The 26,808-nt window shown below is 42.3% G+C and overlaps 1 protein-coding gene and 1 non-coding gene across 5 annotated transcripts in view; both read left to right on the top strand.

The window, feature by feature from the left end:
* Positions 1-26,808, top strand: part of LOC146572331 (uncharacterized) — a 50,340-nt gene that overhangs the window by 20,679 nt on the left and 2,853 nt on the right. For 2 of the 4 annotated variants that reach the window (XM_085276369.1, XM_085276371.1), the window contains 16 exons: positions 2,559-2,680; positions 6,321-6,429; positions 6,871-6,979; positions 7,338-7,432; positions 8,552-8,666; positions 9,211-9,498; positions 11,362-11,460; positions 11,568-11,752; positions 14,238-14,319; positions 16,466-16,533; positions 18,661-18,768; positions 19,289-19,390; positions 19,518-19,656; positions 21,942-22,744; positions 22,820-23,462; positions 24,943-25,564. In XM_085276369.1, the coding sequence (XP_085132495.1) occupies positions 2,559-2,680; positions 6,321-6,429; positions 6,871-6,979; positions 7,338-7,432; positions 8,552-8,666; positions 9,211-9,498; positions 11,362-11,460; positions 11,568-11,752; positions 14,238-14,319; positions 16,466-16,533; positions 18,661-18,768; positions 19,289-19,390; positions 19,518-19,656; positions 21,942-22,744; positions 22,820-23,462; positions 24,943-25,564 (3,689 nt within the window). The remainder of the gene's footprint in view (positions 1-2,558; positions 2,681-6,320; positions 6,430-6,870; positions 6,980-7,337; positions 7,433-8,551; positions 8,667-9,210; positions 9,499-11,361; positions 11,461-11,567; positions 11,753-14,237; positions 14,320-16,465; positions 16,534-18,660; positions 18,769-19,288; positions 19,391-19,517; positions 19,657-21,941; positions 22,745-22,819; positions 23,463-24,942; positions 25,565-26,808) is intronic. The other 2 variants (XM_085276370.1, XM_085276372.1) reach the window with 2 other exon arrangements.
* On the top strand, positions 17,438-17,509 carry trnap-cgg (transfer RNA proline (anticodon CGG)). Its single transcript has one exon. It is a non-coding gene; the product is annotated as a tRNA-Pro (tRNA).

Here is a 26,808-nt window from a genome sequence, read left to right as displayed (position 1 = left end):
CAGAAGATTTTTTTTTACCCTATCAACAATATGTTTTACCTAAAAATGATAAATGATGAAGATGGATGTAACATCACCATCACCCATTGGTTTTGGACTCCACATTTTAAAGCTTCACATTAAATTTTTGCTGCCACCATCTTGTTTTTTCTTTAAGCCAGAAGTTATCTTGGCCAATAACCAGGTGACGTTAACTTGCCTGTTATTTTGGATGTGTGAAACCAACTGAAAACCAGTGATTGTGAGGGAAGAATGAGTATTGCCCAACTGGGTTTGACTGGGTTCGAGGTTGATAGCAGCTGCTGGGAAAATGATTTCTAAAGCCGCAGTTACTCAGGCCTAAAGACAATTTAGTGAGCCCCAATAGCTACCTCCTATTGGTAGGAAAAAAGCATGTCTCCCCCAACTGGTGTACAAAAACCTATTTGTGATTGCTTTGGTTGCTAAAATGTTGTTGCGTTGGTAATTTGTGACGAATAAGTGACGAACTTGTCTATAAACACCAGCCAGCCGCTCTCCGAGCTGTAAAGAATCTGTGAAAATTGTCACACAGACCAAAAGCAGACACCCTTTAAAATGTTGGCTGTATTCCTCAGGCACAACTTTTACTGTTAAGGCAAGTCTTCCTCATTTACAGTTTGCGTTGCTTGTAGCTAGCAAGTATTTTCATACAAAAATGAAGAACTACAGGCAACTGTGGCAATCTGCTAGCAACCAAAGTAATCACAAAGAGGTATTTAGTTAATTCGCTATCAACCAGTGGATGTATCATGTCCAGTTTGGCGGACAATTCTTGAACAATGTCCTTTTGATGTCACATGAAAAACCAAAGTAAATTATTGCAACTGTTAGCATGCTAACATGCTAAACAGATCACATCAACTCACTTGCATGTTAAGATTTGCTTAGTAATAGACCCTGTGCACGAGAAAATGCTAACTTCCTGGTTTGAGACCGGATGTGGGGTTGTACATTTCCGGTAGCTTTATTAAAATCATGTCCAAAACTCGAAAACGGAAAGATCGCGTTAAGTTACAAAGATGAGAAGGTGGGAACACTCGCCACTGTTGTGTCATAAAAAATCTAATGATCAATTTTGATGTTTAAAGAGTTTAGATTGATTAGTTGTTTACATCACTCAACACAAGCAGAGTGATGCAAGCAGGCAAATTCAGAAGCACATCTCTGTATAGTGACTGGTCTTATGATTTAAACAGGCAAATGTTCAGCATTCAAACTACAGGTGAAGAATAGTCAAACCAGATGTTTCCCCAGTTATGTCGATATCAGCTAGTCAAGTACACACCTACACAGCATGTTAACAAACCGTGAAAAAAGCTACAAAAAATGAATGATTGCTGGTAACGGTTTCTATACATTAGTATTTACGAAGGGTATGTTGTGACTTACCTTCAAAATTACAGTGGTCCCTCGCTAATAACGCGGTTCACCTTTCACCTCGCTGTTTCACAGATCTTTTTTAGTGCAAGTTTGCACGTTTTTTTACGTCACATTGTGTCCTGCGTCCTGATCACTGCAGACGATCTTCTCCGTGACGTCTCTCCTGTACAGTACAGAATCGCTGCATCGATTGCTAGCAGTGTGACTCTGAAGTGCAGTGCTGTATGTCCACGACGTCCACCAAACATTTTGCACCGTCAAAAAATAAAATTGGCTACTTGATTTCACCTATCGCTGGTTATTTTTAGAACATAACACCCGCGATAAACGAGGGACAGCTGAGAAATATAACATTTGAATCCCTTTTCTCTTTTGCTCTGAGGCGCGGGGAAAAAATATCGACAAGTCGATGAACATCATTTACAGATATATTGGGTAAATGCCCAAGACATCTATAGAAATGTAAATCGCCGCTTGATTCATTCATTTGCTTAACTTGTTTTGGACCGTAAACAGGGCGTGAATAGGACACCGGAAACAAAGCTCCCCACAGGAGTTTCCGCACCGGAAGTAGCATATGCTAATGTGCACATAGTCAATATTAAATACTTAAGTACAGCTAAAGATAATGGGAATGCCATTAGCTTAGCTTTTAGCTTGTTAGCATTAGCATTAGTTTTTAGACATTAATCAAAAACTCAAATTTTGATCCAATGATGGGGAAAGAAGAAAAGTTAGATATTATCAAAAGTACCAAATTTGCCATGTTTTGACTGAGAGACTCTATACCTAAATGTTTATTTTAGAGTTTCCTGGTAAAGATAAGCAATGGTGACATCCATTTAATTTTAAAATTATAGGCAAAATGTTCACCTAAAAGGTTAATTATTCCAGAAACAGATTAATTATACAACAACACAGCCTAAAAATGTCTAAAATCCTTAAAATGAACAAGAACAATGGTCTTACTGAGACAGCCACATGTGGACACAGAGGTAATTCAAGACACTAGCAGCCAAAGTGTGCACCTGTGTTGCTGCTAGTCCACAGAGAAACCAGATTTTAGTTTTAAATTCACTTTTACACAGAAGGAATTATAGAGTTAATATAAATCATGAAATGGCTTTACAAGTTACACTGTGTGTCTTTGTGTTTAGGTGGTCCAGCTCCTGCTCAGCAGTAACATGTGTGCAGCCATGCTGGAACCAAAACCCTCCGACCCCAACGGAGTGTCACCTTTGCATCTGGCTGCCAAGAACGGACACATCGAAGTGATACGGTCCAAATAACTACTCCTTTCTGTCTGCTCTGTGTTTGTTATACCTCCTTCATTAGACACTTAGTCATTCTGTCTCTCCACCGACTGATCTAATTTAACGTTAAAGGATAATGCCAGTTCATTTCAACCTGGCATATTTCCCATTAACAAGGCTAACGTGTTTCTATGGGTCATGCAGGGTTTCCACTATCCACCTTGATTGTAGAGATTTGTAGAATTGAGGTGTGAACAACATACATTAGAGAAACTGGGCCAAGTCCTCTGAAGCATCCCAACAACAATGAATTATATTAAACAGTTCTTTCAAGTCTTTATTTCTATTCATTATTTTTTCTATTTATTATTTTTTTAACAGGCAAAAACATTACATGCATAGGCCCTGTTCACATCACATAAAACTATATATACAAGTGAAAGATTACAGATATACAGCAAAACACAAGTTTAAAAAAAGAAAATCAGAATCAGAATCAGAATACTTTATTGATCCCTGGGGGAAATTATTTTTTGTTACAGTGCTCCATTTTAAACCAACATTAAGACAAGACAGACAATACACTAACTAAGAATAGTACAATATATACATATATATACATACATACATAAGTCACTCATAAATAAATAGCTGAAAAAGAAACATGTGTAGTTGTAGCAGCAAACAGTGTGTTAAGTGGATGCGTTGTACAGGGAGATGGCCACAGGCAGGAATGATTTCCTGTGTCGTTCAGTGGTGCTTTTCGGTAATCTCAGTCTCTCACTGAACGAGCTCCTGTGACTGACCAGCATGTCATGGAGTGGGTGGGAGGTGTTATCCAACATTGTCTTTATCTTGGACAGCATCCGCCTCTCCGACACCACCTTGAGGGAGTCCAGCTCCATCCCCACAACATTGCTGGCCTTACGGATTAGTTTATTAAGTCTGTTGGCATCTGCGACCCTCAGCCTGCTCCCCCAGCATGCAACAGCATAGAGGATCGCACTGGCCACAACAGACTCATAGAAAATCCTCAGCATTTTCCGGCATATGTTGAAGGACCTCAGTCGCCTCAAAAAATAGAGACGACTCTGGCCCTTCCTGTAAAGTGCTGTGGTGTTTTTAGCCCAGTCCAGTTTATTGTCAATGTGTACTCCAAGGTATTTATAATCCTCCACAATGTCAACACTGACCCCCTGGATTGAAACTGGGGTCAAGTGTTTCCTGGTCTTCCTGAAGTCCACGATCAGTTCCTTGGTCTTTGCCACGTTGAGCTGCAGATGATTCTGCTCACACCACGTGACAAAGGAGTCAAAAGAAAAATATGGTGAATTCATGAGTTGGGGTCTTTACTATAAAGTCAATTAAACATACCCAGGTTTCTTCTTCTATGTGGCTTCACTTACCCATGTATTGGCAATCAGGCTAGGCTGTCACCAAAGATAATTTTCAACTCGATAATTAAACCCAGGATTTACAAATCTAGCACATTCACACAAAGGATACAGTTTAGGCAACATGACACATCACAAACTTCAGCATCTTTTAAAAATGAAGAAAAATTACAGTATTTGAAAAATAAAAAGTGGTTTTATATATACAGCACAGAGATAACAATGAGCCTTTACATGACACAAAAGCCTACCACTAAAGAATGGCCCACTTGAGCTTTCTTGCCAAAGTCCACTTCCTGTTTAACTTACATATATAGTCACATATTTTTCTATGCCTTAATAAATGACCAACTAGTCAAACGGTTACAGGAAAAAGTGATGCCTATGTCCAATAACCATGTAGTAGCAAAGGGTTGTACAAAAGGTGTGGCTGTTTTCCTACATGAGTGGATGCAGGCCTATAGTATGGAGGGTAGGGGTAAAAATGGGTCAGAATGTTTTTTTATGAGGTCAACAAGTACGAAGCTTAGGTGACGTGTATTAGGATCTTATAGTATCACTACATCAAGGCTTCTTTTGATGTAGATTCTGCCTGGAAGACGTGAACCTTCAAAACTGAAAACAAAAACAGGTTTAAACCTGAAGTTGCCTGGAAAAAAAGGCCCCAGTCTTCCTTTGTAGCACAGGCCACTGTAACAGCCATTTCTCAAACCGTAATCTTCTGGCATTTCCCCTGATCCTTATCTGGGGCAAATAGCCCTAGCTGGGTTTCGAAAGACATTATTGATCCTAGGTAAGAGAGTGTAAAGGTCTGATGCTATGTGGATTGGGCAGCAGTCTGGAACAGAGATCTGATCCAATTCCTGGTTGCTAAAACTGGTTCTTGGGTAATAGGACTACTGTCAGGCTCACCTACATGTATGACTCCGGTTCTGCAGCCAGTCTCCTGGGAAGGAGTTGGATGTTGTTCCCCTCTGGAGATGCTCTCAGTGAGAGACCCTGCATGTTTGGTGGATGACAGGATATCTGACTGTTGTGTGGACTTATACGTCAAATATTAGGCCCAGGTGCCTTTTAGTCTTTGAGTCTTCATTCTCTTACTGAGAAATTTTAACATTCACTGGGACATAAGTGGGCTTTGCACCAAAATACCCTAGCCCACATGTCAACGGCCAACATGACTTGGACATCTGACAAAGTCCCAGTACACCCAGGAAAGGACTTTACCAAACACTAGAACTTGGTGAAGGATCGTCAAATCCTACCTATGGCAGAATTTGGACACCATTCAGAAGGAGGCAGAGGACACCGAGTCTGACTTAATCATGCTCTGCACCTACATGGAGCTACAGACGTAAGGTGGCTGCTGCCTGTCATTGGGGCCTTGCGGGAGATTTTCATTCAGACTTACGTCATCTGCAGTATTGGGGACACTGTAGCGCTCTGTTCTGATAAAGAGAGCTGGCTGGTTGGAGCGAGGTCTGGACATCTCTGTCTAGAATGCTGCTCCTGTGACCTGGACATATATAAACAGCAGAAAATAGACAGATGGATCAATAGATGGTTCTGGTGAACTGTGTTAGTGACAAGTTGCTGGCTGACCTAATTGTGAGCATTTTTGAACGTTTTCCTCCTCAATTGGCAGTATAGGACAGAACATGGCAACACCATCAGTTTCCTGAGCCCAACGCTATAGCAGGCCAGTGATTTTTTTCTCTCTATGCCTTTTCTTCAATCTTCAGTTTCTTGCCTTCACTACTACACAGTGAGCGTGTGTTTATGGCACAAAAGATTAACACAAATTAGCTTTCTTGCCAAAGTCCACTTCCTCTTTAACCCCCTATAAACAAATCTTTTCCTGCAATTTGTTGAATAACCAACCAAACAAACATTTACAGGGTAAAATTCAACTGCCTATGTTAGATAACCGCGCAAAGGGTTGGCCTGTGCAAAAGGTGCTTTCCTTTTACATTGTGGGTTTTAGTTACACTAGAAACATATTTTCTTTGTTTCCTTCTTCCTGTGGAAGCCTGGCAACAGCTGTCAGTCAAAACACAGAGACCCCATTCACTCAAACTGGCAGCTCTTAACACAAACACTATGAAAAATACATCTGAGAAAAAGACTGAAAAACTGGTTAATCCAAATGTCATTTTGGGGAATTTATTTCCACTTTTATTGAGTTGCATGAATGTAGATGCTTTTCTTTCATTTCTTACTTTAGAGCAGTCATAAAAAGTTATCTTGAAATATTTATTATTTTTCGCTGCAGGTTGCTGATTCAGGCTGGAATAGATATCAACAGACAGTCCGAGTCTGGCACAGCACTACATCAGGCTGCCCTCTGTGGGAAGACGGAGGTAGTACGCCTGCTGCTGGATGTAAGTCTAACTATCCGTTTAATGTGTTTACATAAGAAGCTGTTGTTAATGCTGACCTCCCTCCTATGAGCTGTGCAAATTCACACCCCAGCAACTGTCATTCATCTGACTGTGAGGAAACTGTGGGATATGTTATATTGTTATTGTTTATTACATAAAGCAGTAGCAGGCTGACCAGCCTCCTGTCTGTCATCCAATATTCAAACCTGTTGTTCGGTTTTTAACCTTTTTTTTGACCTTCAGATGAACATGGATGTAAATGCCTAACCCTGCCTTTGTAAAGGGCCCACTTTAAGTGTCCCCTCTCGTCCTGCTGCGCTTCACTTTTGATGTTAATGCTGAGGCAGCGCACACAACAAACATCCCTACTGTGGAATGTTCTTTGTGACACACAATTTGATTTTGCAGCTTTAATCATTTTCCTCCTCCGCGTCACTCCAGAGCGGCATCAGTGCAGGAGTGAGAAACACTCTGAGTCAGACTGCCCTGGACATCGTTAACCAGTTCACTACCACGCAGGCCAGCCGGGAGATCAAACAGTTACTGAGAGGTGAGGCCGCGAGTGCACGAGCTCGCACACCAACTCACAAATCCTTGTGTGACACATTTTTTAAACCCTCCCAGCTGGTGGCAACACCAAAAATCTGCTTTTCAAGCCATGCCCACTTTGTGAGTGTTAAAACTATTAGGAACCTGGTTTTTGTTATAAATAACAACATACTGTAAAAAGACATTTTTAAAATGAATTTATTGCTATTGACATTTAAAACAATGGCATAATGTCCATTCTTATTTTGGGATTTTCTTGTATTGATTAGACTGGCGAAATTTATTATGCTAATGATACTACCCACCAATATCACCTTCTCCGTTCTCTTCTGTCTGCACTTTATACTCTTGTGTTGTAGATGCCTCAGCTGCAATGCAGGTGCGAGCACTAAAGGATTACTGCAACAACTATGACCTTACCAGCCTCAACATCAAAGCTGGCGACATCATCACGGTATAGCTTTATAATTAAGGTTCCGCAATAAAAATATGTTTCAGCCTTTGCTGCATGTTTGCCAGTCATAATAACCTGTGTCGGTAATATCAATCTGTCTACACAGTTTAATAGTTGGGTGTTACAGTGTAAGCATCACTGAGCTGAAAAGAGGTTTTGCCACACAAACTATTATTAAAAACAAATTATTATTTTTGCCAGAGCTATGGCGCTTCTTCGCTTCACTCATATAAGAAAACACAGACATCTATGTCAATTTATTATGTTATTTCTTTATTCTTCTATATTCATTGATCTTTTTTGCAAGCTACCTTGTATATATGAAAAAGTAATCACTTACAGGCGCTGTTAGCGAACACCTATTTACAGATGTGCATGAAAATACATAACGTAAAGCAGATGCAATGTTGGCTTTTGTTTTGAGGTCATCTACTATATATAATATCTATAATTTAAAAGGATTTGAATTTTATAAAAATAATTCACAAAAACTATATACATGTTAAGGCAGTTTATATAGTATGTTTTGTGTTTTTAACCAGTTTTGTAGCCAACTGGCTAAAAATGGCAACGCTAAAGCCAGCCTGCTAATGTAAAAACAGTTGTGTAATGTATTATGATTGAAGAATTCAGGGTTTAGTAAGGTGGACACTTATTCCACTTTATCAAGGTGGACACTTGATAAAACACAGTTTATCTATGATATACATGGAAAATTTTAAATTATATTTCGCAAAAATGCCTCAAACTACTAACTATGCTAATGCTAGCTAATGATAGCTAAATGACTAAATAGCATGGTGTGTTATTTCCCACTCATTTTTTAAACTACTGCCTTTTTTTAAATGGAAATTTAAACAGACATTTTCTGCTCATTTCAGCTGCTAAGTCTGAAAAAGTAAAAGCAAAACAATGGTAGAAGTATTTTTATAAAGAATTAACAGCTAAATTTGTTACACTGCCATCTGAGCAGTAGCCACTATTGCCATAGTTTGAAGTTAGCTGGTAGTGTGAGGTTCAGAGCTAAAGATTTAAACTTGATATAGGTATGGTTTTAGTTTGGCTTTGCAGTCTTTGTTATGGAAATGAAAAGTGGCTGTAATCTTTGTACATGCACAGGTTTTAGAGCAGCACTCTGATGGGCGATGGAAAGGCTGTATTCATGACAACCGGACAGGAAATGACCGTGTGGGCTACTTCCCCTCCAACATGGTGGAAGTCATCAAGAGGGCAGGTGACCACCCGCATCACAGCTGTGTGTGTGCATGGGTGGGTGGGTGGATGTGCGTGTGAGCTTAGCAGCTGTTTCGCAGCTATAGCTGGTCATTAGTTGTAGCTAGCTGTGGCATCATCGGCCTGTTTGGGGCATACCATCTGTTTTCCCCACCCTGCCAGTCTCATTGATTGCATCAATCAAACATAGTCCTCTATCCGCAGTCGGCCCTGAATCACCCCTCTATATTTCTGCTCCTTCTGTCACCCTCCCTAATTAATAAACAAGTCCGACCCTGCTAGATTGTAATGTTTTTGTTCATATTGTTTGTTTGCCTTATTGCTGTAGTGATATTATATTTTGTTTTATAATGATATATTCCCTGTGGATATATGGATGTATTCTTTTCTCATGTTTTAAGTTTAATCAACTATTATTTTGTGCATTTTCTGATTTTTTCTGATTAGACTTTTGTTTTGTTTCAAGTTGACTGATCAGTTGTTGTTGTGTTGTTGTTGTTGTTGTTGTTGTTTTGCCCCCCCCCCTCCTCCTGGATTGTTGCCAGGTCACTCCCCCTCCCAGCAGTGCCACACCCTCCTCCTCCGCAGGCCCAACCCTTGCCCCATTGCCTCGGTCAACGGAAACTCATACCCCCCCTCCAAAGTCCTTCCCCTGCATCTGCCTCCCCCTCCTCCCCTTAACCCCAACACACAGTCCCTTCCTCGGTTCTCCTCATTTGGGTACGTTCCTCTCCCTATCTCTCCTCCTTCTCTGTGTACTCCTCCTCTGTCCACTGCTCCTCCTCCTCCTCCTCCTCCTCTCTCCACTTCTCAGGAGCAGCAAAGTCAGACAGGTACATACTGTAGTGTCACTTTAAGTCACAGATAAGAATCCTTTCTCTGCTTTTTGTCAAGAACACATAAAAAGCCTGCTGTCTATCTGCTTGTGGCAACGCTTCATCAAAGAATCAGTTCAGCCAAATAAAAAAATACTCAAAAAGGTCTAAAAAAACTGAAGCAGTCCTGTGAAAAACTAAGTACACCTCATGACTCACTTGCGTGTAGAACCATGTTTAGCAGCGATAACTTTAATAATTGTTTTTTGTGTCACTCTAGCGGCCTACCATACCAACGGTACAGCACCATGTTTTTCTCCAAACATGGTGCTGTGCATTTTGACAAACATCTCCACCTTGATCTCGCCTTTTCAGAGGACATTTTTCCAGAAGTGTTCTGGTTTGTTCATATGAACCACACTGAAAATACTTAGCAATTTGTGCATTTATGACTGGCTGTAATACTGGTAGCTTAGCTGTAGCATTTGTAGCTGAGGGCTTCAGCTTCCCGGTAATAAGGAAATGACGTCATTTACGTAGATTACTGATTGGCAGCGCTAACTTGAAATTTCGAGTTACTTTTCTCAAAATTTTGAGTTAATAAGTCAAAATTTAGAGAAAGATAACTCGACATTTCAAGTTATAGATACTTTCTTTTTTTAGTATCAAAAACGGGCTTTCGGAGCTGTGCTCGCTTCAGAAAGTAGAGACAAGCTTTCCAAAGAAGCCTTGTTCAGACTTTGTTTAACTGTACTGTGATGAACTTTATATTTAACATGCTAACTGAGGCCTGTAGAGTCTGAGCTGTTGCATTGCATTGCACACCCAAGTGCTCCAGACCAGCAAACTGCTCTTTTGTGTTTGTGTGTTATTGATTTCATGCGAATGGACTGATTCTATATAGCCCTTTCTATCTGCTGGAGTACTCAAAGCACTCTATACAACATGCCACATTCATTCTAAGCTTTTTAGTGCTTCCTAATGAACATTCATACTCCGACGGATGCATCAGAGAGCTACTTGGGGTTAGTATCTTGGTTAGTACTTGGCATGCAAACTGGAGGAGCCAGGGATCGAATCACTAACATTCCCATCAGTAGGTGACCTGCTCGACCTCCTGAGCTACAATCACCTGTGGAAGCAGTAATGGTGTACTTAGTTTTAAACAAGACTGCATATTGTCCCTTGAAGACTTTCTTTTTTACATAGCCATATGTGCTTGAGGCAGTTCTTCATTAAAGGATCAGTTCAATCAAATAATTATTTACAAAAAAAGGCTAACAAAATTAGTAATTCGTCCACATATACATTTATCTAGCCCGTGTGGGTCCTAACTGACTCAAACCTTTGTTTTGTTTCTTTAAATGTGGGTTTTTATGACGACTAAGGCCATGAAAGTAATGCCTCCTTTGTACATTTCTTATAATTCCAGTGAAATGACCCTTTCATTTATCTTACTCGACATGCTGTGTTTGTTATAAATAACTTGAGAGGCCGTATTCGGCATTTTTAATCAGCATTACAGTGATTAAGTAGAATCACCACACGTCACTGGATGTGTCATTCACAACAGCTTCATGGTGTTTTGACCAAAAGGGTCTGTGGGTTTCTACAAGCCTCAGGACTCCCACTAGTAGTAGCATGTTTATGCACGTGAGCTGAGTGAGTGTATCTCTGCGTGTGAGTCTGTGCCTTTTACAGTGTTTAATCACAAGCTCAACACATTTACTGTATGTAGGGAACAGCAGTACACATTATTATCGCTCAGATATTGTTTCTGTTTCTCCATTTTTGCTAATACAAAGTTTTAAATTTAAAATACTAAGACCAAAGGAGTAACAGATGTGGGGTTCTGTGTGTGTCTCTGTGTGTGTGAGACAGGTTCACGAGCTGCAGAGCTGAGTCCTCAGGGCTCTCCCACTTTGGGACAGCAGAGCAGCACCAGTGAGGACATCTGGGTGCTGCGCAAACCGCTGGCAGGTAAACTGAAAGCGTGCTTTTGTGGGGGAAAAAAGGAAATGATGTGTGTCAGACACGTTGTGTGTGTGTGTAATGCTGCGTTCTACAACGTGTGTTTATGTGTGGAGGTGGCGAGCGCAGCGGCAGCGTCGGCAGCCTCGGCAGTGTTCGGTCATCGAGCAGCTTGCAGGGCTCTGGAAACACGCATGTTTTGACCACTCCTGCACCCAGTCCCCACCCCGCACCCACGCCAGGGGTCAACACCCACGGCCTTAATGCTCCCGGCCTGCATGCACAAGCAGAAGGAGTCAAGGTAAAAGACTCCTTGCATTCAGTTGTGTTTGCACACATTTCATGACGTTGCTGCTGTTTCCTTACAAAACAACACACACACACCGTTTCTGGGAAACGGCAAAACATTTCTAGGAAACAAACACAACTGTAGTTCATGTGATAACCACAGTTCTGTTTCCTGCTCAGTTTATTCTTCCGTTGGTTGTTTTTTCCTAGCAGCACACAAGGTGCATTGTGTTTGTTTGGATACAGTGTAGCAGCTGAATTCAAGTTAAGCAACTCAACTTTGTCTTATTTATCGTGTTTTTGCACCTCACCTCCACAGTGAGCTGTTGTCATAGGTGTACCGCTGAAACACCTCCACAGTTTGTTTGTTTTCTGCAAGTGAGGAAGTAGAATATTTGTAGTTTGCATAATGTGATTCTATTAAATAGATCTTCTTAAGCATCCGAACATCCAGTCATCACTAATGCATATGGCATGTAGCCATAACAAATACAATTAACTGCTATATTTAAGGTCCGCTGACTGAGTCACAATACAAACTGAACTAATATTCAAGAAAATATTCCACCTTAAAAGGTGGCTGATAAGCGTGTTAAGATCAAAGGCGGCAAAAACTTCCTTTCATTTTGCTGATGAAACACCTGTGATGACCAAAACAATTGAAAACACAATTTTTGGTCTTTGTGAACCAGAGTTATTATAGTTTTGTGTTTTCAGTTAGTTTTTATTTCTATTTCATTATGACTTTTTGTTTTTTTATTCGATTTTAGTTTCAGTTATTTTCCAGAGTAGATTTTCTTCGACGTGGACACGGAGGTTTGTGAATGCGATAACTCGAGAACGAAGCAACGTAGGAGCTTCAAATTGATACCATAGGAGTATCTACTAAAAATCTTAGACATGTTTGATCTCAGTGACTTTGACCTCAAGTCAAGTTTTCCGAAAATCTTCTAAATGTGATAGCGTATAAGTACAGCAAGGACTTAACGAGTATGAATTGTTTGGACGGGGTTGCCTGTTCTCTCTAAGAAGAACATGGCAGCACAGGTTAGGATTGCAAAGTTCATCATCTGAACAAAGCACAAGACTTTTGGAACAATGCATTTTGGACAGATGAGACTAAAAGTGACCAAACACAGCAAATCAGCACAAACACCTCGTACCAACTGGCAGCACGGTGGTGGACAGGGAATGATTTGGGCTTCGCTTGCAGCCACAGGTTCTGGGAACCTAATAGCCACTAAGTAATCACGAACTCCTCGTTATACCAAAGTCTTCTAGAATCAAGACCATCTGTCTGACAGCTAATGCTGGGCTGATAGTGGGTCATTCAACGGGACAGTGATCCCAGGCACACAGGATACCTTAAAAAGAAAAAACACAAGGTGCAGTGGTCCAGTCAAAGTCTAGACTTCAGCCTCATTGAAATGCTGAGGTGGGACCTTAAGAGAGCTTTGCATAAATAAATGCTCACAAACCTCAAAGAAATGAAGCAACGCTATAAGAAGAGTGGGACATAATTCCTCCACAATGAAACGAGGGAGCGATAAAGTCCCACGGAAAGCGATTACTTCAAATTAATGCTGCTAAATGTGGTTGTGCAAGCCACTGAGTCATTGGGTGTTCTTGTTTTTCTACGGGACTGTATGACATTCACCCTTTGACAGCTCATTATTAATTCTTGTGTTATTTTACCACACTGGAGAGTAAGTGAAGGGGAGAGAGAGAAAGGGACAAATCCAGGGAGCATGATGTGAGGGACAGGCAGATGGAGACGAAGCTGCAGGCACAGATGAACTATTAACATAGCGTCAGTCTAATATTTGATTGTAAATGCTAAATGCACTGGTTCTTGCCTCATTCACTCATTAGTACAAGATTTTTTTAAGAAAGTGCTTTCTATCTAACACCCACATTCATACTGATGAACACATCAGAGAACGTGACACCAACTACAGCTTATCAGGATGCTCAGTTATAGAGTGCTACTTGTGTGTCAGCCTGCCACTATAGTAGCAGCTTTAGCAAGCAGCACTGCACCACTACTTTTTAACTGCACAGTTAAAGGTAACCGGCCATGATTTTGAGTCTGATTTCAAGCTAGTTTCCCTTAAAGCTGCACTTAAATGTGTCGCCCACTGTATTAAATTACATCAACCGCATGTGGACAAGATCTAGGAAACTAATTCTTAGCATAAACATCTGTTGTGCTTTTCCTTTCTGTACATCCTGCTGTTCAGCACATACTAAATGATATTTTAACAGTTGGTATAAAATGTGTATTTCCTGTTTTTTTAGTGTCTTGCATTTAAGAAATGTCTTGCTGGTATTTCTGCTGTACCAGAAAATTGTAGGACATACAGGAGGCAGAGTGCTGAGTACTGAGCTGAGTCACCGACCACCTCTGGGATTTGAACGATTATGCTTGAGTAAATGTTTCTCAATGTGAGCGTGTGTGTGTACATATGAGCATATCTGTGTGTGTTTTTGTGTTTCAGCTCCTGGCCACTGTGCTGTCTCAGTCGGTAAAAGCCAAGGAGCATCTCTTGGAGCAGTCGCAGTCTGTGGAGCAGTCAGCAAGTAAGCACACACACTCATACAAACACAGCGTAGCGCGATATCGCCGTCTGTATTTGAAGTGTTCATTCGTGTCAGCTTTAATTTAAGTGTGCTGCTGCAGTGATTTAAGCACAGATGACAAAGTTTGTCTCTGCCTGCTTGAAAGGAAACGCGTGCGATCAGTTAATTTGGAAAAAAAACCTGCTTTTGTCTGTAAGTGATGACAATTAAAAATGATCAAGGCAGTGTTCACAAGTACAACAAGCGCCTCGGAGCTTGTTTTGATTGCTTATGTGAATCACTTTTTATTCTTCAGCCTGGCCCTCTAAAGACCACATGTCTGTTCATATCAGACACAAGCAGCATTTCCAGTCTCGGTCCTTTTAGAAGAGTATTTCAAGTTATTCTTCATTTCTAAAAAGCTGCTGTAAGCAGCCGGGGACATGGCTTCTTGGGATGTCATGGATTCTTTCTTGTTCTCCTGAGTCAGAGCTCTAGCTGTAGCCGCAGAGGTTTGCTTGCAATAAGCAGAATAAAAAAACTGCTCAAAGAAATTCAACAGATTACGTTAAACTACCAGCTTAAAACTATTAATTTACATATCTAACTGTCTAATCTGTCTTCTTTTCTTTTAGACACACAATCACAAACAGACGTCCCTGACATTTGTTATGTTTATTTGTTTACACATTCTCGCTCCGCTTGGATCAGCTGCAGAGCGCCCTCTGGTGGACAAACTATACCTTTCGCTTATCGCTTCTTTTTTCATTTTAGTTTCTCAGCCGTGATTACTGCTGGTTAATGCCAGTAAATGGCCAGTATCGATCAATAATATTGATCTTGTGTTTGAGTAAGTAGTTTTGGCTACCCAGTGATCCCTGATATCATCTCTCTGATAAAAACTAGCTGCGATACAGCACTAAAAACTGAACCATAGACAGATGTTGATGTTGTCATGCAGATTAGAGATCTCATCAGACCATCTCTTACAAAGTGAGTAATACAGATTTTAAAGAAGGAATTAAATTCACTTGGCCTTGGGCGTTTTTTAATCAGAAACATCTATCTTTTTATTGGAGCCTCATATTTTTACATAAAAGAATCAACATGAATAAAAAATTTGTTCTGCTAACTCCATGAAGCATGAAATAGTTGCCAGAAAGGTGAAATTTGGGGGATTTTTTGCACATATGAAATTCGATTGGTATGCTCTTCACTTCTGCTACATCAGTATTTTTGTGGACTTCATTCCTCACAGTAGCACTGCATGTGTCGGATTCAATGCATTCAAATAACACTGATGATGTAGCGGTCTTGTATGAAAGAAGATGGACTTACAGGCGTTACAGGGTTGATATATTTGGGAAGTTTTAACTTCAGACGCGTTAATTTTACAGTCAAAACTTTAATGGTTGTTTTGGATTTGAACCAGCTTACAAACCTTATTTGTTACAAGCTGTTTGCAGGTCTGCATTACAGCAGGTGAGTGTTCACTTGGGGCTACAAAGACTAGCGTAGCATTGAAGCAAATGTTCTGTATTAATGTGCACGTACAGTTCATGGTGTAGACGCTTTCACAGTGTCTCAAGACTCCCACTTAAATTTGGGCACTTTGTAGCTGTAGCTGTTTTACTAATCTCACTTTAAAAGAAGCCCATAAATTAGCATGTTTAATCCGCTGTCATTCTACTGGTTTAAGTGTTATGTGGGAAGTGTAGTGCTAAAACAGCGCTGCCGAGCCAGCCAAGTATGAAAGCTGTTAAGAAGGGCTCCATAGGCAGTGGGAATCTGGCATGGTTTCCTTTCTCCTGCGCTTCTCCCACATAAGAATCCTTTAGATCACCACATAATATCATTTCTTGGCTTTGCAGCGTTTTGAAAAGCAAACAATTATGAGATAAGTTACTGTTTCTGATCTTTTTTCGGTTTCTTTGAAGTACAGTTAATTTCCTAGAACAGCTGTTTAGTGATGGTAGATTTCAAAGGACCACGATTTCACATGAAGCCGTTAATTTCTTAAACAACTCAATAGAAATAATAAATAGGCGGGTGTTTTGTAAACAGCTAGCTTTAAGGTGTAATTAACAGAGAAATGAAAATTGTTGAGAGTAATGTGATTTATTCTTTGTCCTTTCTCTTTGCCTTTCTTTATCACTTAAACCTTAAGGCTCTTCCAGCAGCACGGTTCACGAGCAGCGCTCGTTTGAACGGAAGGCCGAAGAGGATGATGGGAAAGTGAGTTGTATCTTCTTTTTTTTTTTCTTTTTTTTCCCGGTGGATTGATTCATTCTGGTGCTTCCATTTTTCCGTTTGCTTCTGGTTCTTCTCAAGTAGCAGAAAGAACGTCTGCAATGGTGGGGTTTCAGTGGGAAACACGGTGGTTGTGTTGCACCTGAAAAGATGGCACGCTGAGGCTTGGCATGCGAGTGTGTCACCATGGAGACAGGCAGAGTGACAGACACATCGAGGAGTCAGTTGCTGTCTTGCCTTCTGTCCCTCCCCCCTTTCCCTCTCCCTTTTCCCTCCCTCCCCTGCCCTCACACCGCACTGAGACACCCACATGCTGCTGGCAGTGCTGCGTGTTCTGTGGAGCTCAGGGCTGATCTGCGTGCTGCGTCCTAGCGTTTCCTCACTGACTGACCTCACGCAGCGCTCTATAACATGTACACCACTGAAAATATAACACATATTTACCAGTGATTTAAAGAAGATTATTTTGTTAGACCCCTAAAGGTTTATTTAACCCCAAATCCCCTGGAAGGGTGTAGTGTCACAACATCAGGTGCTTAGAGTTTTGAGATCTCTAGCACGAAGACTTCCGTCATCGCTAAATACAAGGAAGGGGAATGAAGATATATTCATGTTGTGAACAGTTTGCCCAGCTCTAATTAACCAGCAGCAGAGCACGTAGTAATCCTTGTGGGGCTTTCTTTTTAGGGCCAGTCGATCTGTTTTGTTGTGTTTGTGAGTTTTTTTTAAATGCCCGAGGGCTAGAATCAGCAGGCAAAGACTCCAATCTGGCACACTGGAAAATGGAAATAGGTTATGAAAAGATTTATGTTATATAAACATATTATTGCCTTGAAACCAGTAATGTTGTATATAGTTATTCTGAAACTGAGGGCCCATTATTATAACTGGCTCATTGGTCTAGGGGTATGATTCTCGCTTCGGGTGCGAGAGGTCCCGGGTTCAACTCCCGGATGAGCCCTCATTTAATCCACCCACAAACCAGGTACTGGTACCTAAGTCCAGATCAACAGGGAGGGCTATGTGAAATATTTGCAAGGTTAAACATTAAATTTTCATACTAGATGCAGGTCTGGTTTAACGATGGTCACTGAAGATGAAAAAAATGAAGGAAATCTCATAAAGATGCTTTTGGCAAAAGGCTAGAAGGGTGAGTAAAATTGAAGGCTTACAGGGAAGTAGTGAGACCCGCTGTGACGTATAATGTGGATAACAAAAAGACAGGTGCCAGACTTCAAGGTTTTTGACCAGAATGGAGGGGGCCAGCTCAGGTTGATCATCTTGGAGCCAAAGATAGAGAGACAAGGCTGAGATAGTGGGTATGTTGGACAAAGGATGTCGAAGATGGAGCTGCCAGGCAGGAGGAAAGGAGAAGGAACACAGAGTAAGTTCATGGATGAGGTGAAGAAGGACATGAGGAGGGTTAGGGTGACACAGAATGCTAAGGACAGGGTGAGATGATTCAGTGTGGCGACCCCTAAAGGGAACCACATATTTGTATGAGTATAATTTGCTTACTGAAGATATGCTTTTATGTATTTCTATTTGTTAATTGACCTGCCCGGGGACAGTGTTTTGCCCTGTAGTGCTCTGCAACAGTCATGTGACTGAAAAGTATGAATTGAGATGATGGTGGGATGTAGCTCAGTGGCAGAGATCTCAAAACGTAAGAGGCTAATTAACACTAGGAGCAAGCAGGCATCTTATATTTGCACTTACTTTGTAATCTGTTATCCAGAATGTGTCTTACTCTTTGTACAAACCCTAGAGGATAACCAAGAGCACTGTGTGGGAGTGAAACATTATTTGGAAAAACTATTATTATTATTATTATTCCTGACAGTCTTGAAGTCATTTCAGGCAGAGTTTGAATAATTGGAGGGATTATTCTTCTTGTGTTTTATTCCCTTTTTAGTTAGAACGGCTCCCCTTCATGTGTTCCAGAGTAGGTTCAGTTTCCTTGCTGGCTAGGGCTCCGTTTGGGAATTTCCTTAGATGTTTCTGTGCTGTCTTCTAGAACAGTCCTCTCTCCTGTGTTGTAGAGCGGGCTCTAGAAGAGGCCTGTGGACTCTTCTAGAAGCAGGCAGTAGCGCTCTGTGTTCTCTGTTCTAGAAGCAGGCAGTAGTGGCGTGGCTGGGTGAGTTTCAGCTGCAGTTCTACACCACCCACTTCCTCACCGCGGGATATGATCTAGACACCATTAGCCGCATGACCCCTGAGGTAAGGTCATGACCCCTGACCCCCTCACGTCCCGCCCCTTGTCTGTCAAGGCTCCGCCCAGCACAGCTATCAAAAATCAGCTCCCCACTGACCTGGATGATGTCATCATGACCCTCCTGTCTCTGTCACCTGACCCCCCGGTGTGAGTCCTGAGCCTCAACCAGTCACTTCTCATGCTCCGTCTGCTTCATTTACATACCTGTGTTCACACATGGCCGCGTGTTCCAGTCTGTGCTGTAAACACTACTCTGTGTTTGTCCTTGAATGTGGTTTTTAATGTGATTGTGTGTGTGTATGTGTGCGCTGAAGCAAACACAGTGCTATGATGTAAACGTCCCCAAAGGACAGGCGACACTCATCAGAGATTATCCAAAGCCAAAATATTCCCGAAGGCATATCACGTGTGCAAATGTCCGAGTTGCCTGTAAAAACTGCTCACATTTGAATAGAAAGGAAAATAAAAACACCTCCAGTAGAGGTGGTGAGTTCATGATGTGACTGAGTGTGCTTTGCGTTGAAGGATCTGACGGCAATTGGGGTCATGAAGCCCGGACATCGAAAGAAGTTAATATCAGAGATCAGCAAGCTGCCCTCCACAGACTGGCTGCCCGACCACAAGCCTGTAAGGATGTTAGCTGCTGCATACAATCTAGAATAAGGAGGTCGGACGAACACAAGAGCACAGACGCATCCAGCTCACGCAGCATCATAACTGTGCCTGTGTCTGTCTGTCTTTGTGTTTAATCAAGGCTAATCTGGCAGACTGGCTGTCTCACCTGGGCCTTAGTCAGTACTACCAGGTACTCGTGCAGAATGGTTATGAGAACATTGACTTTGTCTCGGACATCAGCCTTGAAGATCTGCGAGAGATTGGCATCACTAAGCTCGGTAAGATAAAACGTCATTATTAAGATTATAGGCAATATATTATAACACAAGTTCTATAGAAAAGTGCGACCCTTCATTAGGAAGCCGGGTTCCTGTTAGCCGCTCTTAGTGTCTTTGTTCTGTGTTTGTTGTTTAGAAATTGCGTAGATATGAACAGACAGATGGATCAATTGCTTTAAATTGGCTAAAATGTGTTGAAGCGCATTTCAAGCTGTTCTCTATAATCACGTGTAACCATTTGTGTGTGAGAGATACAAGAATTTAATGTGAATAAAGGTATAAACGCTTCACAGAGGGAACGTTGAGATTCAAATGAACCAATAAAGCGATAACAGACGATTATGCGCCCCATCATCTTCAGCCTGTTAAGTGTCTATTGTTTGCACCTGGTGAAGACGCTCTGTGTGACTCATTGTAACCAGCTGTCAAAACAAATGTAAAAATCGTCTCGGCACTGCTCTCGCTGCCAATCTGTAAATCGTATCTACCTCCTTTAAAAAATGTGACAGTCCCAAGAAGTAGCTCCACAAAATTTGTGTTTTTAGTGTGAAAAATGTGGTCAGTGAAGAAAGATAAAAACACAGGTTGCTTCTGCTTGTCTCCAAAAATCCTTTATCAAATTATAATGGAAGTCTATTGAACAGATTTTTGCCAGTTTTCTTGCTGTAATCTATAGCTTTCAGCATATACAAGCAAAAAAACCAACTTTTCTACAATGTAAAATATTATTTTAATAATAAAATAAATTATTAAACAAAAGTTTGAGGGGTGGCTCGAGACTTTTACATATGACAAAACAAGATAACAGGACTTCAACCTCTTCTCTGTAATTTGCCTCTTAACTGCAGTGATCCTTTGCTCATACCGAGGCTGCTGGCTTGTGGCTGGCTCTGAGCTCTGTGTGAGGTTGATTTAAATGTCTGAGCAAGTTGGATGTTACAAGTGTTTTTGTGGTTTAGTTTGTCAAAAACCGTGAAGAGCTTCCGCACTAACGCCATGTTTGCGTGTGGCTGCCAGCGTGCACATGAGCCAGTCATTTTAATGTTTAGACGTTTCAAACGGTGCAGGGCAGGATATGAACCAGAATTATGCTACTGGAAGAATTTGGACATAACATAGAGTGGGAGTGCTGCTTAGCAACGGTCCCACCAATAACACAATAACTTTTGCAAGCCAAGCGATTAATTCATTTATGAAATTCCAATGCTGCAAGGACAATATGTATAATGCTTACCATGTATTAAAGAACAGTATCCTGAAATGCAGCGAATTCAAATTGCTGGATTGGCGGACAGAGGCGGTTTCTTGCAAGTTAAGTAGATTTTTTTTAAGGCGCAAAAGTATGACATCACAACAATGTCATTGGTCACTTGCAATGTTGAACCTGGAACAACATTTAAGATAAGATAAGATAAGATAGAACTTTATTAATCCCTCGGGTGGGTTCCTCTGGGAAATTCGACTTCCAAAAAAAGCACAGCAACGACCGAAGTTACAGTTACAGAATTGTTATATATATATATATATATATATATATATATATATATATACACACACACACACACACACATATATATAAATACAGCGACAAATATAAATAAAATATACAAAGGGGATAAATAGAATAAATAGGAATAAAAAATAAAAATACAAGTGAATTGCACATTTCAAGTATTGAGTCTATTGCACTGTTGACTATTTACAAAAAGTATTGCACAAGGTATTGTACAGTGAGGTGAAGAGGCACTACAGCTTAGTTGTTCCCCCCTCCTTTGTCCTCCTGTTTCCCCTCCCTCTCCCCTCCAGAGAGGAGTTAAACAGTCTGATGGCGTGTGGGACAAAGGAGTTTTTAAGTCTGTTAGTTCTTGTCTTGGGGAGAAGCAACCTGTCACTGAACAGACTCTTCTGGTTGTTAATGGCCGTGTGCAGAGGATGCCCAGCATTGTCCATAATGTCCATGATGATGATGATGATGTGGGAACAACACGAGGATATCAGATCCTACTTGGATAATACTGTTAAAAAACAAAACAAACCTATACAGAGATGTAATTATTATTCAACTTTTTGGAATTGTTCCAAAACCTTTGGGTTAGTTTTAATCTGCATGACTAGCGCAGAATGAGGTTGCCATTAAAGATTTGCAGTTTTCAAGAAAATGTAAATTTGTATTTCATGGTGGCTTTTATGCAGAAATGCCACTCTCTCCTAGCTTTGCAGTGTAAATATAGCTTATTCTCTTCTCACAATCCTCTGTTTTGCCCCGCACTCCTGCCCCCCCTCAGGTCATCAGAAGAAGATAATGTTGGGAGTGAAGCGGCTGAAGGAGCTTCAGAGAGGAGAAAGTGGCTCCGAGCCTCCTCAGAGCCCCTCTACACCTCCATCCAGCCCAGGCGGCAGCACTACATCAGAGCTGCGGAAAGAGGCGAGGAAGCAGAGGGACGGGGTGCCCAGCCCTCGGGCCAAACCTCGCCCAGGTCTCGCACACACACAGACCCCTCCCCACACACCGACTCAAACCCCACCGCAAACGCCCCCGCACACTCGGACCCAGCAGGCTTCCCCCAGGGCTCGGCCGCGGCCATCCACCCAGCAGTCGACAGCAGACTCGGCAGTACCTCTGCTGAGGCTGCCCAACGTGGAGGAAGAGCGACGGAGAACTCACAGTCTAATTGGCTCGGAATCAGACTCTAGATATGCCACCGTGTGCCGCAGCAGCTCTTCACATACCGCTGCCGCTAATGATGTCACTGTTAACCGCAGCCAATCATCTGTTACCCTTCGCCCGCGTAGGAAAGGTCGGCCCCCAACACCTCCTAAACGGTCCTGTTCTTCCATTACCGGGGGTGACGGGGAGGGCGAGGGGCAGGTGGAGGGACTGCTCGGGCTGCCAACCTATCGAGAGCGGCGAGCTAGTGACTGCGGCAGCCTGGGAGCTGCTTTAAGGGCTCAGGAGTCAGCAGGCTTGGAGAGGTCAGATGGAGCTTCTGGGAGTGTTCGCAGCCTCGCGGCCATGCTGGAAACATCCATCGTGAGTGGAACCAAAACGCTGCCGAAGAATCTGGGAAGCAGCACGAACTACCTGCAGGTGGGTGACAGTGACTGTGAGAGTCAAATGTATGAGTTTTTTGGGCTACATGTCTAACAGTGATGTGATCTACAGGTGAGTCGCCAGGCAGGCGCAGGAGGTCTCGGATCTGAAGAAGATGATGTTTTAAATCGCCGCAGGACCATCAGTGGACCCGAAGGCCTCCCTGGAGATCAGTCTGACCAATTACCTCAGCAACCGGTCCCGCGACGCCCCGAGCCTCGGCCCCGCTCCACCGTGCTCACCTCAGCATCAGAGATCACAGACGGCACAGCGACGCTCCGGAGGAAGCCGCGTCCTGTGGCCGCGGACTCTGAAGCTCCTGCATCTGTGTCTACCACGGTTGTTACCACGACTACTGGCTCTGACACCATACGCAGGAGGCCACACACGACTGAGCACACGGAGCATCTCATTCAAAGCAATAACCAATCAGATTCTCCTATCAGTCAAATAGATAGCTGCCGTAAAATTGAAAGCGAGCCGCAGCAGAACGGCGGCGTGATCCTGAGGCGGAGGCCGGTGTCTGAGATCTCCGAGAGGACGGAGACCAACAAGGAGAGCTGTGAGTGGATGGAAGCTAGGAAGTCTCTGAAGCCACCAGTTTCACCCAAACCATCCACTGTCACCCTGAAGAAGCCGCAAGCTGACCCCCCGACTCCGACTCGTAGGGTCCCCATACCCGGGCCTGACACTGCTGAGCTGGCCCAGAGCCCCGGTGAGACACACACACAACACATGGTCACTGAATTTAACTTCTGTGTCAGAAAATCAAAATCCTATACTTAGGGCGTTTAAATATTTATTAATTTCTGCCTTTATTTGGTGGAGAAAGTGGAAACAGAGACAGAAAAGAAGAACACGCAACTCCCCCCATAAAACCTTTGATGTTTTATGATGTTTTATTACAACATGCTGACATCAGCCTGTTATGGCGTCATCTTATGTTGATGACGTACGGTTTCGTATTGAACAAACAAAAAGTGCATTGTATCGCTCCCTCAATGGCCTTTCATATTATATAATACTGGATATGGTTTCGTGAAACCTTTTGACCTTGGGCACTAACAATGAAAGTCAAGGTCAAATCACAAAAACAGTCGCCTCAAGGAGCTTTGTATTATATGTTAAAGACTCTACAATCCAACAGAAAAATCCCAACAATCAGACGACCCCCTATGAGCAAACATTTGGCGAGAGTAGGGAAGAAAAACTCCCATTTCACAGGAAGAACCAAAAAAACGGATGGGACCATTTTTCTTCTCTTCTAAACTCAGACACATACAGCTCACTACCCACATGTTTAATAAAATATAGTTAATATTAATTAACTTGGCTTATAACACACATTGCATAGTTGAGTACAGCAAATATAAAAGGTCCTATTATATTATTTTCCGTGTTACCTTAATTTAAATATCATTAACATCTGTTCATATTCATGACAAACATTGTTTTTAAATTAATGTCATTTAATCCAAAGACATCCTGCTTTATGTGTAGCCTTGTACTCTGCATGAAATCAGTGATTAGTAAAAGAGTTAGAATTCATCACATGCGGTGGCTCCATAAGCGTTTACAGTTGTTATCCCTCGCTGTGTTCAGAAGTGCTCTTTTACACTCCAGTGGTTATTTGAGTTACTGTTGACTTCCTGTCAACTCAGAGCACTCTGGCCATTCTCCTCCCACCTGTGACATCAACAAAGCTTTTTCACCTTGAGAACTGCAGCTGGCTAGATATTTTCCCTTAAACCATAGAGATGGTTGTGTGGGGAAAATCCCAGCAGCTTCTGAAGTCATCAGACCTGCCCGACAAGCACCAACAAACAAACATCCCACATCAAAAGCCACTTAAATCTTCTTTCTTTCTCTTTTCTGCTCAGTTTGAAGTTGAGCAGGTCGTGCTGAGCATTTCAGGACATGATTTGCTGCCACTCGATTAGCTGACGCTTTTTGGTCACACACGGGTCAAAACCTCATTAAGTCATTCAGTATTAAAAACTGAAATGTTTCTGTTGCTCTGTAAATTCAAAACCAGGCAAGTAAACTATGCCAGGAAACAAAGGTGCTCAAAGACTAAAACATTTTTAAAAAATCAATAATCGATAACAGCAGTCTCTTTGTTTTGATTCTTCAGAGAAATAGATATCATCTATGTGAGAAAAATGACGTCGTTCTTTGTGATTCTCTCTGAGCAGAGTCGAAGCGTGTCCCTCCCCCCGTGTCCCCGAAGCCGCGTGGGCCTCCGACAGCACCTAAACCTGGCAAAGCAATAGTAGCTTCAGCAACCATGAGCCCGAGCCCCGCCGCTACCAGCCCGGCTGCAGCCAGCCCCACCCCGGCCCCCAAACCCTCCTCTCCGCTCTCTGCCGCCCCTCTTCCAGCCCCCGACACCCCCTCCGCTCCCTGCCTCTCACCCGGGCTCCCTCTCACTTCCCCTTCTCCAGCCCAGAGTCCGTCCACTCCCTCACCGCACCCCGTCAAACCTCCACGCTCCTCGATCACCGGTCTCTCCATCGACCTGTTGGGCTTGCGGGAAGTGGAGGAGGAAGAGGATAGGAGGCGAGATGAAGAGGAAAGGAGGAGAGAGCGAGAGCACAGGAGGCACAAAGAGCAGGAAGAGGAGAGAAGCAGAGCCGAGGACGGGGCTTTGAAGGAGCTGGAGAGGAAGTCCTCAAAGAGCGACAGTGTGGAGAGTCGAGCAGGGGAAGGAGAGCAGGAGGGAGAGGTTCAGCATCGGCTGGAGGAGACCAGCGCCTCTTTGGCTGCAGCTCTGGAGGCTGTGGAGCATCAGATCAAAGAGGAGGACACACAAAATGAGTGAGTACTAGAAGCAAATCTCATTTTCCCACTGAAAGGAGATTTATATTCATCGGGACTGCATGTTGGCACCAAACCTAATGACAAAGGGATTAGATCATAAATAACTTGACGCGGTGTAGAGCTGCAAATTGAGACAGCTTATTACAGGCTTCAGTGTAATGGAAGTGCTAGTGCTGTACAGAAAGGACTCCCGAGGCTCGTGTTGACATCAAGCTCAAGATTGTGAGAAATATACACACACTCCTGGTTTGAGTATAGACAGTACAAAACATGGATGTAGCCATTGATCTTAAGTGGGCCCAACCAGTGAAACTCCCTTTTCTGCCAGGTTAAAGATATTTAATCCCTGACATATCTTGATACAGGAAAAAGAAGTGAAACTTCAGCAGCTTTTTGCATGATAAATGTGTAAAAAAACAGAAAATCTTCTGGTAAGATGCTCAGATTGTCAAACCTTACATTTGACAGCCCTGATCTATGGGTTTGAAGTTTTGTTTGATCTCCTGTGAAAACCAAAACAGGAAGGGGATATATGTTTTTCCCCATTAGCTATCAGCAGTTATTCCAGTGCAGCTGAAAGGGCAAAGAAGGAGAAGGATATAAAGCAGCACTTTTATTCTAATCCAATGAGTTGCTTTAAAACAGCGATCCAAATTTGTTTTTGTTTAATATCATCAACTCATTCCCCCTCAGTTGATCAACTCAGTGGAGTGGAGGAATGCAAAGCAGCGGCCGTGGTAAACATTCCCTTTGTTTTAAAAACAGCTCTGTGATTCACTGTAAGGAAAGTGAACAGCAAAGCAGTGAGGCTGTCAGGAAGAAGACCAAAAACAGTGCAAGGGGATTACACGCTGCGAGTCCACTCGGGGAGGCGTCGTGAATCCAAGAATTGCCGACTGCACCACTATCAATAATGACAGGACAACAAAGCTAGAAGGTTGCTGTTAGATATAACAGGGCATCGAATAGCTAAGTAGCCAAATGGGTTTTGGAATTCATGGAGACAAACAATTAGAAGGAAAACAAACTTGCTGGGTGGAAAAAAATCAAATATTACCAGCTGAAACTATCCAAATGACTCCTCTGGCATCTTTAGCTGCTTCAACTAGAGGTGGGCGTAGTAGTATCGATCCGACACTGGTATTGGTATTGGATCAATACTATCAGGGTAAGATACTTTGCTTCTATCCTCTAAGTTAAGTATGTAGCTCAGTGAACTGTGTTAAATAAATTATTTTGGG

The sequence above is a fragment of the Mchenga conophoros genome, linkage group LG6 (genome assembly GCF_057382185.1).
Source record: "Mchenga conophoros isolate Kocher_MC1m ecotype Shallow Benthic linkage group LG6, M_conophoros_male_GT1.1, whole genome shotgun sequence".
Lineage (NCBI taxonomy): Eukaryota > Metazoa > Chordata > Actinopteri > Cichliformes > Cichlidae > Mchenga > Mchenga conophoros.
This window is presented reverse-complemented; position numbering and strand designations above follow the sequence as displayed.